General features: G+C 35.9%; 1 protein-coding gene across 3 annotated transcripts in view; it reads left to right on the forward strand.

Moving 5' to 3' along the window:
• Window positions 1–15,513, forward strand: part of LOC120635753 (uncharacterized protein MAL13P1.304-like) — a 32,661-nt gene extending 17,148 nt beyond the window's left edge. Inside the window, exons 1-11 of one of the 3 annotated variants that reach the window (XM_039906896.1) lie at window positions 296–379; window positions 866–992; window positions 3,238–3,393; window positions 4,886–5,043; window positions 6,361–6,505; window positions 7,276–7,379; window positions 8,621–8,712; window positions 10,515–10,676; window positions 11,498–11,677; window positions 12,426–13,621; window positions 14,280–15,513. In XM_039906896.1, the coding sequence (XP_039762830.1) occupies window positions 312–379; window positions 866–992; window positions 3,238–3,393; window positions 4,886–5,043; window positions 6,361–6,505; window positions 7,276–7,379; window positions 8,621–8,712; window positions 10,515–10,676; window positions 11,498–11,677; window positions 12,426–13,621; window positions 14,280–15,467 (3,576 nt within the window). In that variant the 5' untranslated portion in view covers window positions 296–311 and the 3' untranslated portion in view covers window positions 15,468–15,513. Of the gene's footprint in view, window positions 1–295; window positions 380–865; window positions 993–3,237; window positions 3,394–4,885; window positions 5,044–6,360; window positions 6,506–7,275; window positions 7,380–8,620; window positions 8,713–10,514; window positions 10,677–11,497; window positions 11,678–12,425; window positions 13,622–14,279 lie in introns of those variants that run through there. The other 2 variants (XM_039906894.1, XM_039906895.1) reach the window with 2 other exon arrangements.
• The last annotated feature ends 237 nt before the right edge of the window (window positions 15,514–15,750 follow it).

Genomic DNA, 15,750 nt, shown 5'->3' on the forward strand with positions numbered 1-15,750 from the left:
GTGACTACCCTCGCTACAAATATAGTCGTCAATTATTTTTGTAGTGACTACCCTCGCTACAAAAATAAACGTCAATTATTTTTGTAGTGACTACCCTCGCTACAAAAATAGTCGGCAATTATTTTTGTAGTGACTACCCTCGCTACAAAAATAAAACGTCAATTATATTTTAGTGACTACCCTCGCTACGAAATAAACGTCAATTATTTTTGTAGTTAGGAAACGACGAGAAACTCAGCTGTGGCTCAGACGATGTGCGATAAAAGTTATATTTTCATACTTAATTATATAAAGAGAAATAAATTTAATGAATGAACAAGACAGATGAAGTCTGTGCTAACATTGTCTTGGTAGGAACGTTATATCGAAGTCATGGAAGGTATATAGATGTTTGTTGACTTCACAATTAATAATGGATTAACAATTATTCATTGCTGAGGATGCTCCGTCATCGGAGCGAAACGTGCGTAGAGGGTACATTGCCGAACATCTGTTCGGTGTGGAGTATAAGGATTGAAGGAATTATAAATTAAGCTTAATTTTCATAATATATCGTGGAATTCCTTAGTAAAGCAGATACATGGCATAAAATGTTAAAAATTACCCTCCGATACGAGCTATATAAAATAATTTGGTTATTTAATCTGATATTTTAATTTCCTTTTTTTTGTATTTTTACTTTTAATTAATTATTTAAATGTGACTTGTTATTTAATGTAAAAAAATTATATGATAATTAACGAATAATTTTTGCACGCCAATCTTGGCAGGATATAAAATAAAAAATTGATTGATTGTGCACGTATAAAGTGCACGCCACTGGAATTCGGAAGTAACGCCTGCTTCTATCCAGTATCAATTGCAGCTACAAGACCAAGCGGGTGCTGAAGGTGCACGTGGCGGAAGTTCACATGGAGTTGGACATGAAGACAAAGCCGTGCCCCGAGTGCGGGAAGCTGTTCAAAACGGTCAAGCATTTGAACAACCATGTCGTAAGCGCAATCAATTGTTTACTTTATTTATTTAAACTCTTTTATTCCAGAGGTTCCAAAACATCACATGTCCTTGGAGCAATCTTTTGTGCACCTTGGTTCATTTAAACATTAGAAGTCATAATAAACTTACAGTGCTATATACTAGGTTACATAAAATTCATAATTCGTTTAAAGGAAATTGCATACAATTCTACAATAAACTGCCCATTGACATCTTGGAGATGTCTCTTAAAAAGTTCAAAGTTTGTATTAAACGTAAGGTCATAGAAAATTCCTATTATAGTATAAAGGACTACGTAATCGATAAAAAAGCTTAGGTGCTCTTCCAATAATTTTAAATGACAGTGTGAGATGGTAATAACAAAAAAAAACACCCGGCTAAGTTTGTTGTGGGCTTCTTCTAAGACCAGGACGCGTTTGGAACCCTGGTAGCTTTAGTTTTAAGTTTACGAATGTGGTTATCGCCATCATCTCACTACCGTGTAATTCTCATGTACGCATCAAAAGTGCCACCTATGGGCCTACTTGAATGAAGATATTTTTGACTTTGACTTTGAAATTCACAAATATTTGGAAATACCAACCATCAAAGAGGAAGTGAACAAAGACTCCAAGCATCCCAATATCTTGTCTGCACAGAGATCGCTTACAGACACAAATAGTTGGAAAAGTGCACGCCTCATAATCTCATTCTAATTTAATTTATTAAATAATAATTAAACTACATCTAATTACACCGTGAAAAGACTTCTATTCCTCAAAATACTGAAGCCTATAAAAAAAAAACAACTCGATAAGTGAAGTATTTCGCTCGTTTTCGTGACCACAATATCCGCACTGACGTCCAAGACAGAACTTTTTTAAACAATTTTGTAATTAGTTTAAATAATAAAAAGAGATTTAAAAATATCACGTGTTAAAAATAGTGTTTTTCTCAACATTTGTCTATTGATATTCACTTATAAAAGCAATAAAGAATAAAAAGTGTGACATTTTAAGTTGGAGAATCACTCGGTGTGCGTAAACTGACAGTAATACCCACCTCAACGCTTCGCTTATGAGGCGTGCAATACTAAACGTCTGAAAAGATGGCACGTACTAGATTATCAAAATTAAGCTTAATTTGCTATACTCCGCGAAAAGCAAGAGAATCTGTGTGGTGTAATTTATAATTTCTTCAATCCTTATACTCCACACCAAACAGATCTTCGGCAATGTACCCTCTACGCACGTTTCGCTCCGAAACCGGAGCATCATCAGGAGATGTTGACTTTACAATGAATAATTGTTAAGTCTTAACAATGCGTAGAGGGTATAAGGATTGAAGAAATTACAAATTACACCACACAGATTCTCCTGCTTTTCGCGGAGTATAGCAAACTAAGCTTAATTTTCATAATATATCATGGATTTCCGCAAAGTAACGCCTGCTAGAAGCAGGCGTTACTCCGAGCAAGTACTAGACTTGGACTAAAGATAAACCGGACCATAATTAACTCTATAAGCAAGGATATTCACTGGAATGGAAATGGAAATAATAGAAAAAATATATCTATAACTTTTCGCCTAAATTCAACGTGGATTTGGCAATTCAAAAGTCAAAATTCAAAATTCATTTATTTCAAGTAGGCCTAATATAAGCACTTTTGAAACGTCAAGTCTGTCTGTTTGTAGTGATTCTACCACCGGTTCGGAAGGCAGATTCTACCGAGAAGAAGCCGGCAAGAAACTCAGCAGTTGCTCTTTTCCAACATCAACAATTTACATTTTGCATTTTAACATTCATTTTTCTATCTTGTGAGAGCTGAAAGCGGAGCCGGATGCTTCCAAAGCAACCTTGTCATTAAAAAAATCATCAATTGTATAGTAACCTCGCTGTAATAAATGTGTTATAACAAATTCTTTAAACTTGTGCATTGGCAGGTCCAAAATCACCTTAGGAATCATATTATAAAAGCGTATACTCAATCCCACAAATGATCCCTGTACCTTACGCAGACGATAGCCAGAATGCTATTAGATTTTAAGTTAAGATAAGAGAAAGGAAGTATAATTTTTTGTAAAGGGAACGATGGGGCTGACATTCTTATTGTTAAGTAAAGTCCCGAATAAATAAAGAATTTAAAAAAAAAAATCTACGTAACTCCTATGAAAAATGTCTTAAGTCATTATGCCTAAATCATACGCTTATTATTTTTGGGGGTAGTTCCATCACTTACTGATGCTACTTGTCACGCTCCAGAGACAAACGCACCAGCGGCTGTACGAGTGCAAGTGCGAGATCTGCGGCGCGGTGCTGTCCAGCAAGTACAACATGAGGACGCATCTCACAACGCACATCGACTACCGGCCCTTCGCGTGCGGCTTCGACGGCTGCGCCAAGCGGTACAAGGATAAGGTCGGTGCTTTCTTTTGCCTGAGAGGGGGTCAGATACATCCGCACTACGCTAATTAGCGGAACTAACTACGCATTGGGGGAGGGGGTCTATTATCTAAAGCCCCCCCTCCCCCCTCTCCCTCCATAGTTCCTACACTACAAATTTGCGGAACTACGCACTAGTGGAGGGGGTATGTTAACTAGCCCCCCCCCCCCCCCTCTCCATAGTTACCACACTACGCTGATTTGCGGAACTACGCATTATGGGAGGGGGGTATTTTTAACTTTGCGGAACTACGCATTAGAGGGGGGTATATTAACTCCCCCCCTCTCCCTCCATAGTTCCCACCCTACGCTAATTTGCGGAATTAACTACGCATTAGGGGAGGGGGTCTATTATCTCATTCTCATTATCGGACAACCAACATTAAAATTTGAGATTTATGTACAATTGAATCACCGAAATGCGCCCGCACTTTGACAATTGAAAGTGTACACTGTCAAACCTTATAGCTGATTGCAGGGTGTCGGTTTTTCGTGACGGTGTGCGCGCTCATCCTAAAAATTACTCTCATCATTTTTCCCTAACGCGCCAAAAGAAGTATTACTTCAAAAATATTGTTAAAACAATAAACCACCGAAGGCCATAAAGTTAAATATTACAAAGATAACATAAGAAATTGAATGCGAAATTGGGCAAACTAAAGCAGCTTTTTACGAAATGTCAAAAGTTTTGTGTGACCCTATAATTCTATTTCCCACGAGGTATCGTGTTCTCAAGTGCTATATCTGGTATATTCTTTTATACGGATGCGAAACATGGACTTTAAAGAAGGAAAATTGTTAGACGGTTACAAGCGTTTGAGGTGTGGTCATTACGAAAAATGTTTAAAATATCATGGTGAGAATTCAGCTCAAACGCTCAATTAGGGCCAAATGCCAACGGAAAGTAATGACAGCGGGCATACAAAGGAAGGTTGCGTTTTTCGGTCACCAACAGAGACAGGATCCCTGTCCGAGTTTCCAAGGTTGTACAATCGACTTACCAGAAACGGTCATAAATTAGTGATATCTGCGAAAGGTGCAGAACTCCTTTGTGGGGTTGAGTATACGCTTTTACAACATGATTCCTAAGGAAATTCTTGACCTACCAATGCATACATTTAAAAAATGTGTAAAAACGCATCTAGTACAGCGAGGTTACTATACATTTGATGAATTCCTCAATGACAAGGTAGAATGGAAGCAGCCAGCCTCGCTCTCATCTCCCGCAAGATAGCAAAATGATCGTAAATGTTGATGTTGGAAAAGAGCAACTACTGAGTTTCTTGCCGGCTCTTCTCGGTAGAATCTGCTTTCCGAACCGGTGGTAGAGTCACACAAACATGCATACTTGACGTTTCAAAAGTGCTTATAAAGTAGGCCTACTTGAAATAAATGAATTTGAATTTGAATTTGAATTTGAACCTTGGGGGGAAAATTTGGAGATTTCAACAGATTCCATTACTTGCAGCAAGCTTTAAAGAAGCACACGATAGTCCACTACCCGGAGAAGCACTTCGTCTGCGACGTGTGCGACAAGAAATTCACGCGGCTGCACCGGATGTACGACCACAAGAAACAGCATCAGGTGAAGCGAAAGTCCGTGTTCTGCGATCACTGCGGGAAAGGGTGAGTTAAAAAAAAAAAAAAGTGTTATCACATCACGTTTCAGGCGGCCGATTGGCGCAGTGGGCGGCGACCCTGCCTTCTGAGTCCAAGGCCGTGGGTGCGATTCCCACAACACAAAATTTGTGATGCTGAATGTACTTTTTAAAAGTTCAAAGTTTGTATTAAAAGTAAGCTTGAAGAAAAGTCCTATTATAGTATTAAGGACTACGTCAACGATATAAATGCTTGGGTGTGAGTTATTGCTCTAACCAGGTTGCTTCTTTAATAGTTTTAAATGTCAATGTGAGATGGTGATAACAAAAAAAATTCCTGTGCAATTTATTCACACACACGGCCGAAGTGTAACTTCTGAAAAGTAGCCTACGAGAGATTGAGGTGGATGTAGAGTATCAGAACTATTAGGATAAATGTAATGTTTATTATTTAGTTTCCATGGTAACTATAATTAAACTAAAAATGTTTTCTATCTCACTCTGTTTCTTTATCTAGATATTATTCGGTTTCCTTAGTAACTTAAATACGAAACAAAATGTGTAATGTATTCTATCTCATTCCCTCCCACACATGTGTCGTTTATAAATCGGTCTCTTTCTTGATCGTGAAGCATTGCGTTACATCGAGTTTAAAATCACAACGGTTCTAATTTCCCTTCAATAATTAGTATAACACATAGCAATACAATATAACTCCGTATATAGAATTTTAAAATTAATTTGTCAAGGAGATGAAAATATTGACACAAATAAAAATCACCAACAATCAACACACTTATACTAAAACTTTCTAATACGCAGGCGCAAACACATGCATTAAACACATGTGTTCTGTCTCATTCTCTCGCCGGCTGAACCCTACACATTTTTGTATTTGTGTCTCTTACCTGTCGTTTTTTCCGTTGCACCCGGTTTGAGATAACAACGATTCTAAAGAAGTTTTACTTCAAAAAAAACCAACCGGCTAAGTTTATTGTGGGCTTCTTCTTAGACCAGGACGCGTTTGTAACCCACGAATTTAGTAACAACGTTTGTTAACGACGGCCGATTGGCGCAGAGGGCAGCGACCCTGCTTTCTGAGTCCAAGGCCGTGGGTTCGATTCCCACAACTGGACAATATTTGTGTGATGAACATGAATGTTTTTCAGTGTCCGGTTGTTTATCTATATATTATAAGTATTTATGTATATTATTCATAAAAATTATTCATCAGTCATCTTAGTACCCATAACACAAGCTACGCTTACTTTGGGACTAGATGGCGATGTGTGTATTGTCGTAGTATATTTATTTATTTATTATTTTATTTTATTTATTATTTCAGTTTCTACAATAAGAACTACGTCCGCTCGCACATAACTCGCAAACACATGTACAGACAGCATTACATATGCGACCTGTGCGGCCTGCTCACGTACAACAAGCCGAGCATAGTCATGCATCTCAAATACGGACACGTTTCAGAAATGGTACGTATACAACCGCATATATGCACAAAAGCATTGCCTACCCTAGTTTCGCTATAATAAAAATCGTACGGTAGTAACGATTTGTGCACACCCTGTGCACACCACTGCACATTTGCATAGTTATTTCTCTGGATTATTAATAATAAATATACACATCGCCATCTAGCCCCAAAGTTAGCGTAGCTTGTGTTATGGGTACTGAGATAACTGATGAATATTTTTATGAATTTTATACATACTCGTAAATACTTAAAATATACAGATAAACACCCAGATACTAAAAAACATCAGACAAATATTGTCCAGTTGTGGGAATCGAACCCACGGCCTTGGACTCAGAAAGCAGGGTCGCTGCCCACTGCGCCAGTCGGCCGTCAAACCGTATTAAAAACCTATATAGCCCTCTTTTGAATGGATCTATGGCCTGATTTAGAGTTGTATTGGCGGTCTTCGAGACCGTGGCCGTGGGTTCGATTCCCACAACTGGACAATATTTGTGTGATGAACATGAATGTTTTTCAGTGTCTGGGTGTTTATCTGTATATTATAAGTATTTATGTATATTATTCATAAAAATATTCATCAGTCATCTTAGTACCCATAACACAAGCTACGCTTACTTTGGAGCTAGATGGCGATGTGTGTATTGTCGTAGTATATTTATTTATTTATTTATTCTTTCCAAAAAAAAATTACATTAATTTCTAGTGAAAAAAAAACTATTTTACTCAAGCAAGTTGGCCGACATTCATTGTTTTTGTTTATTCTAGGACAGAAAGTGTAAAATATGCAAGAAGACGTACAAAAAACATCTGTATCTGAAAGCGCATTACTGGAAGACTCACTGCATCAAATACAAACTCAATAAAAATCGGTAAGTTATTATAATTTCATTTATTTTTATTCGCGTTTTTACCTTCACTTGGAGGAATTATCAATTTCTATAAATTTAAAATGCTGTTGAAAATATTCGGAACCAACAGGATTTGAACCTGCTACTGGGACAATCGCGGCCTGAGCGCTTTCACCAATTAAGCTACGGCTCTCCTACCGTCGATGCCGAAATTCGTATATGCATGTCACATCAGTCTTATGGCGACCGTAGCGTCATCTAGTAGGAAACGTTGCAGTTTCGATCTACACCTTCAAAGGTCCATATTACAATGAGACACGTTTGAAACAAGAGATGACATGTAGCTTTATTATAATTTTATTAGTGTTTTTACCTACACTTGGAGGAATTATCAATTTTATAAATTTAAAATGCATATAAAAATTCGCGATTGCCAGAGAGTCGCAAATTCAAATCCTGTCGGTTCCGAAAATTTTCTATATGCATTTTAAATTTATAAAATCGGTAAGTTATTAGTAGCGGCGTGGTGACGCCAGGTATTCTACCTACGTTTACTTATTCGAACGCGTTGAAGTTAACCACGATTTGTATGGGATCAAGGGAGCGCCATCTAGTTAGAATAGTGGGAACCGACCTGCCACTAGATGGCGGTGTTTCGATGCCACGAACGGTGAAGGAAAACATCATGAGGAAACCTGCATGCCTGAGATTTCTTCATAATGTTCTCAAAGGCATGTGGAGTCCACCAATCCGCACTGGGCCAGCGTGGTGGACTACGGCCTCAACCCACATTCTGAGAGTTGACCAAACGTCCAAAGTCATTCGATCGCGTGATAGTTAACTACGATTTGTAAGATCGAAACAGCGCCATCTAGCGATAGTACACAGTTACCCGGTGTTACCACTAGAGGGCGCTTCTTCTTTACTATATAAATCGTAGTTCACTTTCACGCGTTGATGTCGAAAAAAGCGACCGCTGAGATTCTTTTTCCCTGTTTGTTAGTCTACCTTCAATTTTTGGTCTCCTCAGAATGAGGGTTAAGGCCGTAGTCCACCACGCTGGCCCAGTGCGGATTGGTGGACTCCACACGCCTTTGAGAACATTATGTAGATCTCTCAGGCATGCAGGTTTCATCACGATGTTTTAAATACTTAAAATGCACATAACTTTGAAAAGTTTTAACTCGAACGCCGTTAAAAGTGAAGTATACTTAATGTAACTTTTTAAATAATAAAATTCTTTCAAATTCTGATAATTCCAGGTTAAGGAAATCCAAAAAACCTACGGACAGCGTAACCGACGACTTGAGGGACACGAAAATAATGCACGAAATCAAAGTTGAACCGTTGAGCGGTGAGTTTAAAGTAACCTAAAATAAGTTTGTTTGACTATTTTTTTTCTTTTTCAGTTACAATTACCACAGTAATATACTTTACAAACAAAAGTACAAAAGTCAAATATTTCTTTATTCAAATAGGCACATAGATGGCACTTTTGATGCGTACATTACATGTAAAATATGACATAGGAGTGAGATGATGGCGATAAATAAATTCGTCAACTTAAAACTATAAAAGGTCTAAGAAGAAGCCCACAACAAACTTAGCCGGGTGTTTTTTTTTGTTATCACCATCTCACATTGTCATTTAAAACTATTAAAGAAGCTACTTGGTTAGAGCAATAATTTACGCCCAAGCATGTTTATACTTGACGTAGTTCTTCTTACACCAGGACGCGTTTGGAACCCTCGTTAAAGCTACGAGTGTTCCAAACGCGTTTTTTGTTATCACCATCTCACATTGTCATTTAAAATTATTAGAAGAGCAACCTGGTTAGAGCAGTCATTCACACCCAAGCTTTTTCATCGATTACGTAGTCCTTTATACTGTAATAGGACTTTTCTATAAGCTTACGTTTAATACAAACTTTGCACTTTTTAAGAGACATCTCCAAGATTTGAATAGGTAGTTTTGAAACTAGCTTTTGCCCGCGGCTTCGCTCACGTTAAGTAAAATTTTTGATTGGGCAAATTTTAACTACAAAGGTTTAAAAAAAGGTCTTGCTGCTAATAGAAAAATATGAACGGAAGTTACTTAAAAAATCAGAAACTTTCATATGAATTTTCATCCCCTATTTTGATGCCTTTGGAGATGGAATTTTTAAAATTTGTGAAACACGTATTTCTTTATTTTTAATCGAAAACCTAAAATCAAAGTTTCATGGATGTAACTTGAAAAATAAAATGTTAATGAAGGATTTCATACAAGCTTTCCACCCCAATTTAACCCTCAAAGGTTTGGAATTTTCAAAAATCGTTTCTTAGCGAACGCCTACGTTGTAATAACTACCTGTGTGTAAAATTTCAGCCCGATCCGTCAAGTGGTTAGAGTTGTGCGTTGATAGATCAGTCAGTCACCTTTCAGTCAGTCTGTCACCTTTGCGTTTTATATATATAGATATATCAAGCTGTCTTCTGTCCTTTCAACTATTGTTATGCTATAATTAACTTGATTGATTGCTCAGTTAGAGCGCCATGGATATACAAACACACAAATAGTCAATAGTCAATAGGTATTTATTCATAAATATTAATATTATAAGTGACATAGTAATTAATAAATAATAAATTATCTCATGCAAATGTATATGAATTCATAAATTCATTGTAATATTAAATTCAAATTCAAATTCATTTATTTCAAGTAGGCCTACTTTATAAGCACTTTTGAAACGTCAAGTATGTATGTTTGTAGTGACTCTACCACCGGTTCGGAAAGCAGATTCTACCGAGAAGAGCCGGCAAGAAACTCAGCAGTTGCTCTTATCCAACATCAACATTTACAATCATTTTGCTATCTTGCGGGAGATGAGAGCGAGGCTGGCTGGTTCCAATCTACCTTGTCATTGAGGAATTCATCAATAACCTCGCTGTACTAGATTCTATAATAACAAATAAGTAAAGTCAATCTTCACAATATTTTACTTTCCAAGAATTCATTATAACTGTAGAAAGCCTTCTCGACAAGCCAAGTCTCCAGTTTTATCCTGAATAAATTATTATTTGGTGCTTCTCTTATACAACCTGGTATCCGATTACAAACAAATCCACTTTAACATTAATAATATTGGTAAACATTCTATTATTCTGTTCACAGAAAATGAAGACGTAACTGAGTCTACGGAATACTCTGAGGCAGTTCTCTCTGAGGATACAAACATAGCTATGTCAGAAAACAGAACCAATGCCGGTACAGCTGTTAAGAAATTCACTGATTTCTTCATAGAGCATATAATAATGCCTTCTACATCAAACGACGGTAATTATCATCATCTTTTTGTCAGGAAGCTTTGGCCGTTAGATTGAACCCAAAAATGTTAGCCCGCTGTCATCTTGGACTGTATTGCCACCTTAGATTGTAGTCCGGGGCCAACTTGTAGCAGAATAAAAAAAAAAATATACTTTGACAATACACACATCGCCATCTAGCCCCAAAAGAAAGCGGATTCCCCACGGCAGAGAGTTCAAAAGTTTTACTGCTTTATTGGATTTTTCTTTATTTTTTTTATTTATTATTTTTACAATACAGAAAGTGCAAATGAATCATTAAGTAGACAAATAAACAGGTCCCATGTTCATAATGTATGACACATCTGAAGCATTCTCAAATTTCTGAAGAGATTTTATAAGTATGAAATTTTAAAAGTTTATTTTTCAAAAAGTAAATTTTTTTTTTATAAATATAACCTAAAATAAACTATTTAAAACTAAATAAAATCTAAAACGTCTTCGAAACCACCGCAGCGAGGCACAGTTCCTAAGATGCTGGAAGCATTGCCCCTTTGGATGGGCAAACTAATTGGTTCTTTTTCTAAAATAGATAAATAATAAATAAATATACTACTATATATATAGCTGATGAATATTTTTATAAATATAATACTAATAAGATACAGATAAACACCCAGACACTGAAAAACATTCATGCACATCACAAAAACATTGTGCAGTTGTGGGAATCGAACCCACGGCCTTGGTATCAGAACGCAGGGTCGCTGCCCACTGCGCCAACCGGCTGTCAAATGATGAATGACGAGGGTTAAGGCCGTAGTCTAACACGCTGATTCTGTTTACTTTCAGAAGCACGACAAAAGGAGACAGACGTTTACGTGGATGTAACGAGCCACAAAGAAGCGGAGAGAGTGAGAAAAGAGATGCTTAAGAGATGGAGAAAGAACGGGGGAGTGAAACCGATGAAACGCGTAAAGAGACACTTTGACGGTGAGATCAAGAAATCCGACTTGCATAATGTTATAAGTGGTAAGATTAAACGTAAAGTTATAGAAAAGTCCTATTATAGTATAGAGGACTACGTAATCGATAAAAAAGCTTGGGTGTGAATGATTGCTCTAACCAGGTTGCTCTTCTAATAATTTTAAATGACAAATGTGAGATGGTGATCACAAAAAAGAACACCCGGCTAAGTTTATTGTGGGCTCCTTCTTAGACCAGGACGCGTTAGGAACCCTCGTAGCTTTAGTTTTAAGTTTAGGAATATGGTTACCGCCAACATCTCACTACCTTGTAATTCTCATGTAATGTTCGCATCAATATGCCACCTATGGGCCAACTTGAATAGAGATATTTTAAATTTTAACTTTGAAGTTTTGGAATTGATTTTAACTGCCTCTCTGGATCACCGTGGTTAACACCGAAGGACGTAGGTAGTTTGAGAATTATAACTTGTGATCACACCAGTCTTACTAAAGACGTAATTTTATTATTTAAAAAAAAAACCGACATTAACATACGCCCAGGAACTAAACTACTACTTTGGGTTACATTATTGTTTGATTTTTTAATAAAAGATGGACCAATTTAGGTAAAATTTAAACGGGACTACCTGGAAAGTAAGCCCTTTAAAACAAAAAAACAAATTTTCAAATCGGTTCAGGCGTCTTCGAGTAATCGTGTAATATACATTTAAAAAAAGAAAAAAAGATTCCGACGAATTGAGGACCTCCTACTTTTTGAACTCTGTTAAAAATCCTAATCTTTTTTGTTACAGAGAAAATAGAAATAACAGTATTCAGCGAAACAGAGTCCGACGTACCCATTAGCGAATATAAATCAAGAATAAATAGTTTAAAGGAAAGTGTTACCACAAATGATACTAATAATTCACTTACAAACAACGATGTGAATAACGGATTAGTTATTGATCAAGAAAACTCAGAAATTAATATACCAAAAACTGAGAAACCGGATGAGGATGATAGTAATTATGAAAACCAGGCTATAAACGAAATAAATAGAGAAACAAGCAATCACAACAATGATAAAGAAATAACAAGTGATGATGTTGAAACAAATCTACAATTATCATCTGTTAATGAAGAAAAGACGTGTGAAAAATATGAAATAGCTAGTGATAATATAAAACTTGGTGAATGCAAAGAAATGAATGATGAAATTACATTAGAAAATAATAGAAGTATAAATGGTAAAATAATTAAAATAAACTATAAACAAGAGAAACAGAATGTTAAAAATGATGCAGTTGCATCAACCAAAAATCATACAGATAGTATAAATAATAATAAAGATTTAGGACAAGTTGATATAGAAAACGACATAGAAACAGCGATACAGTCAAATGCTAGTGAAAACGATGAAATGGATTACACCAATAGTTTAGCAGAATCAGTCAAACTTAGAAAAAGACAATGTGTTAGAAAGGTTAAAAAGATAAGCTATAGATATTCAGATAATGAAGAAGATGATGATTTAATAAATAATAGTAAAAGGAATAAGCTTGCTAGTGTTTCTGACCATTATGAGAATCTTACAAATTATCAATTACGTCTAACAAACGATGAAGATACGCAAATCCAAAATAATAATTTAGATAAATTAGAATTAGCGAAGGGTAAAAGAAAATCAAAAACAAACTTTAAAATGCCAGAGGATGATAGAAATGCCAATCCTAAATCTAAGGAAACAAATAATGAAATGGCATCTAGAGAAAATGGTGAAACTGTAGAAAACGTGCAATCAAACTCCGAGGTTGATGAAATAAATATAGAAAATCATTTAGAAGAAAGGGGTGTTAGAAAAAAAAGACGATGTGTCAAGAATTCAGTCAATACTGATATGAACTCTGATGGTGATGAAGAATTTGTGCCCGATGATGAAACTGATGAAGAAAAGATCAAGTCGCAAAAATTCAAACTCAATTCACATCAATGCTACGTTTGTTTTAAGGTAAATTTTAATAAACTTAAAGGTATCTATAAAACCGACATAAGTTCGTCTACTACTAGTTTCACAAAGTACTTATAATCATTGAACTCTAATCCTCCATTTATATTTTGGAAACTAGAAGATTGAAAAGACTAAAAAAAACGTTACTGTACGTACACACGCGTTAGAAGTTATACTTCTTTGTCGTGACAAGACAAAAATCTTTTCAAAAATTTTATCTTACGCCTTATTCTACTACGCGTTTGTAGAGAAAACGACACTAACAATAGAAAAAAGGAATTTAATACATTAAATGTTTCATTATAATTTATAATTCATTATCTAGTTATCTCATTATAGGACAACCAAGTTTCACTGAACATTAAAATTTAAGATTTTTGTACAATTGAATCAATTAAATCACCGGAATGAGCCCGCAGACTTTGACAATTGAAAGTGTACGCTGTCAAACGTTATAGCTAACTTCAGGGAGTCGGTTTTTTTGTTTACTGAGTGCTTGCAGACGATGTATTCCCCTCTCACTCGGTTTCGCAACTACCTTCATCTCGCGCATTTCGTTACATCGTATAATTTCACTCCCATAATTTTTTCCAAACGCCGCTAAAAATTTTTTTCTAAATACTGAACTCATTAAAGTTTATTTCATTGTATTTTGCAGTTGTATGACACGAAACAGAAGCTTCTAGACCATTGCAAGGAACACTTTGACGTGTGCAATATAAAAATGCTCAAGAAATGTCCTTTATGTGAATTCGTAACCAATTCGGACTTAGTCAGACATGTTCGTCTTATGCACAAAATTAATTTGAACTACTTGTACGGTACTCTTAAAGATAGGAAGAATAATAACAACAGGTCGAGGTTCTATTTTAATGTTGAGAATAATAAATTCAACGAAGTGGAAGTCATACCGAGCATAAAAAATCTAAATAGACAAGCCTTTCTCAAAATTGATAGGGCAAGACGCGAAAAGAATGACAAAGATATCAAAAAGACGAAGTTGGTTAAAAAAGATGGCGAATGGATTGTTGAGAAGGTACTAATTAATACAAAAAAAGGGAACTACGTGTTGCCGGATAAAGTTGAAAAAGAGCTACTCAAAGGTGATGTAAATACTGAAAAAGAACTTGAAAACGGTGACTATTGCGTTAAAATGCAAAAGTTAAGTCGCATTGCGAAGAAGAATGGTCAGAAAATGCTTTTCCCTTGTCAGAAATGTGAGAAAATATGTCAGACTTTCAGTGCATTGAAATTACATATCCGAAGGCACGATCCTAACGCTAAACCGTTCAAGAAAAAAGTGTGGAAACATAAACTTAGCGCGGAGGAATTAAAAGAATTACAGGATGCTAAAGAAAAAATTAAAAACGCAAACGCAAACAACAAAAATAGATATGAGAAACCGAAACCAATAATACACAACCATAAATGCGACCCAAAACTGATGGATTTTTACGAGAAGAATATAAAAGGCGGCGATATAGAATTTTGGCAGTTCCTAAAAATATTCAACAAGATGAGCCGGGAGAATGTTAACGATTTCCCCGATTTGGAAAACCGTACGGAATTTGGAAATCATTTTTATAACCCTGATTTGAATACGTCTAAAGAATCTGTCCGTTCCAATGATAGAACTGATTTGGATCCAATAAAATTGGCTTCGAATTCGGGCTTAATACCAAAAAAAACTGATTCTGTCAGAAAAAAGAAGGTAGTTAATATAAAAGTTAGAAATTTAAATAATAAATATAAAAGAACTATTTTAATCACTAAGATGGAGTACATAAAGAGGAAACAAATTAAAGAATTGCTAAGAAAGAAAAATAATGAAATAGTCAATATATAGCGAAGTTGTTTCTAAGGCAAATTATCACAATACTCGAATTTTTTACGTAGGCAGATTTAGAATTGAAAATTGTTTATGCATTTAAGCCCGAATGGAATCATGAGCTCGCTCGAGTTGACGCATTCGAGTCAAGGATGGAAGATAATTCTGACTCGCCAGAATTATTTGATAGAGGCATAATTCAGTCGACGATTATGGTGACTTCAGCTAAATGAATGCGAGGATTTTTACATATTTATTGGCGACTTGAATGTCAGACTTGACTTGAAGTCATTATACAGGG

Source organism: Pararge aegeria, chromosome 27 (genome assembly GCF_905163445.1).
Source record: "Pararge aegeria chromosome 27, ilParAegt1.1, whole genome shotgun sequence".
Taxonomy (NCBI): Eukaryota; Metazoa; Arthropoda; class Insecta; order Lepidoptera; family Nymphalidae; genus Pararge; species Pararge aegeria.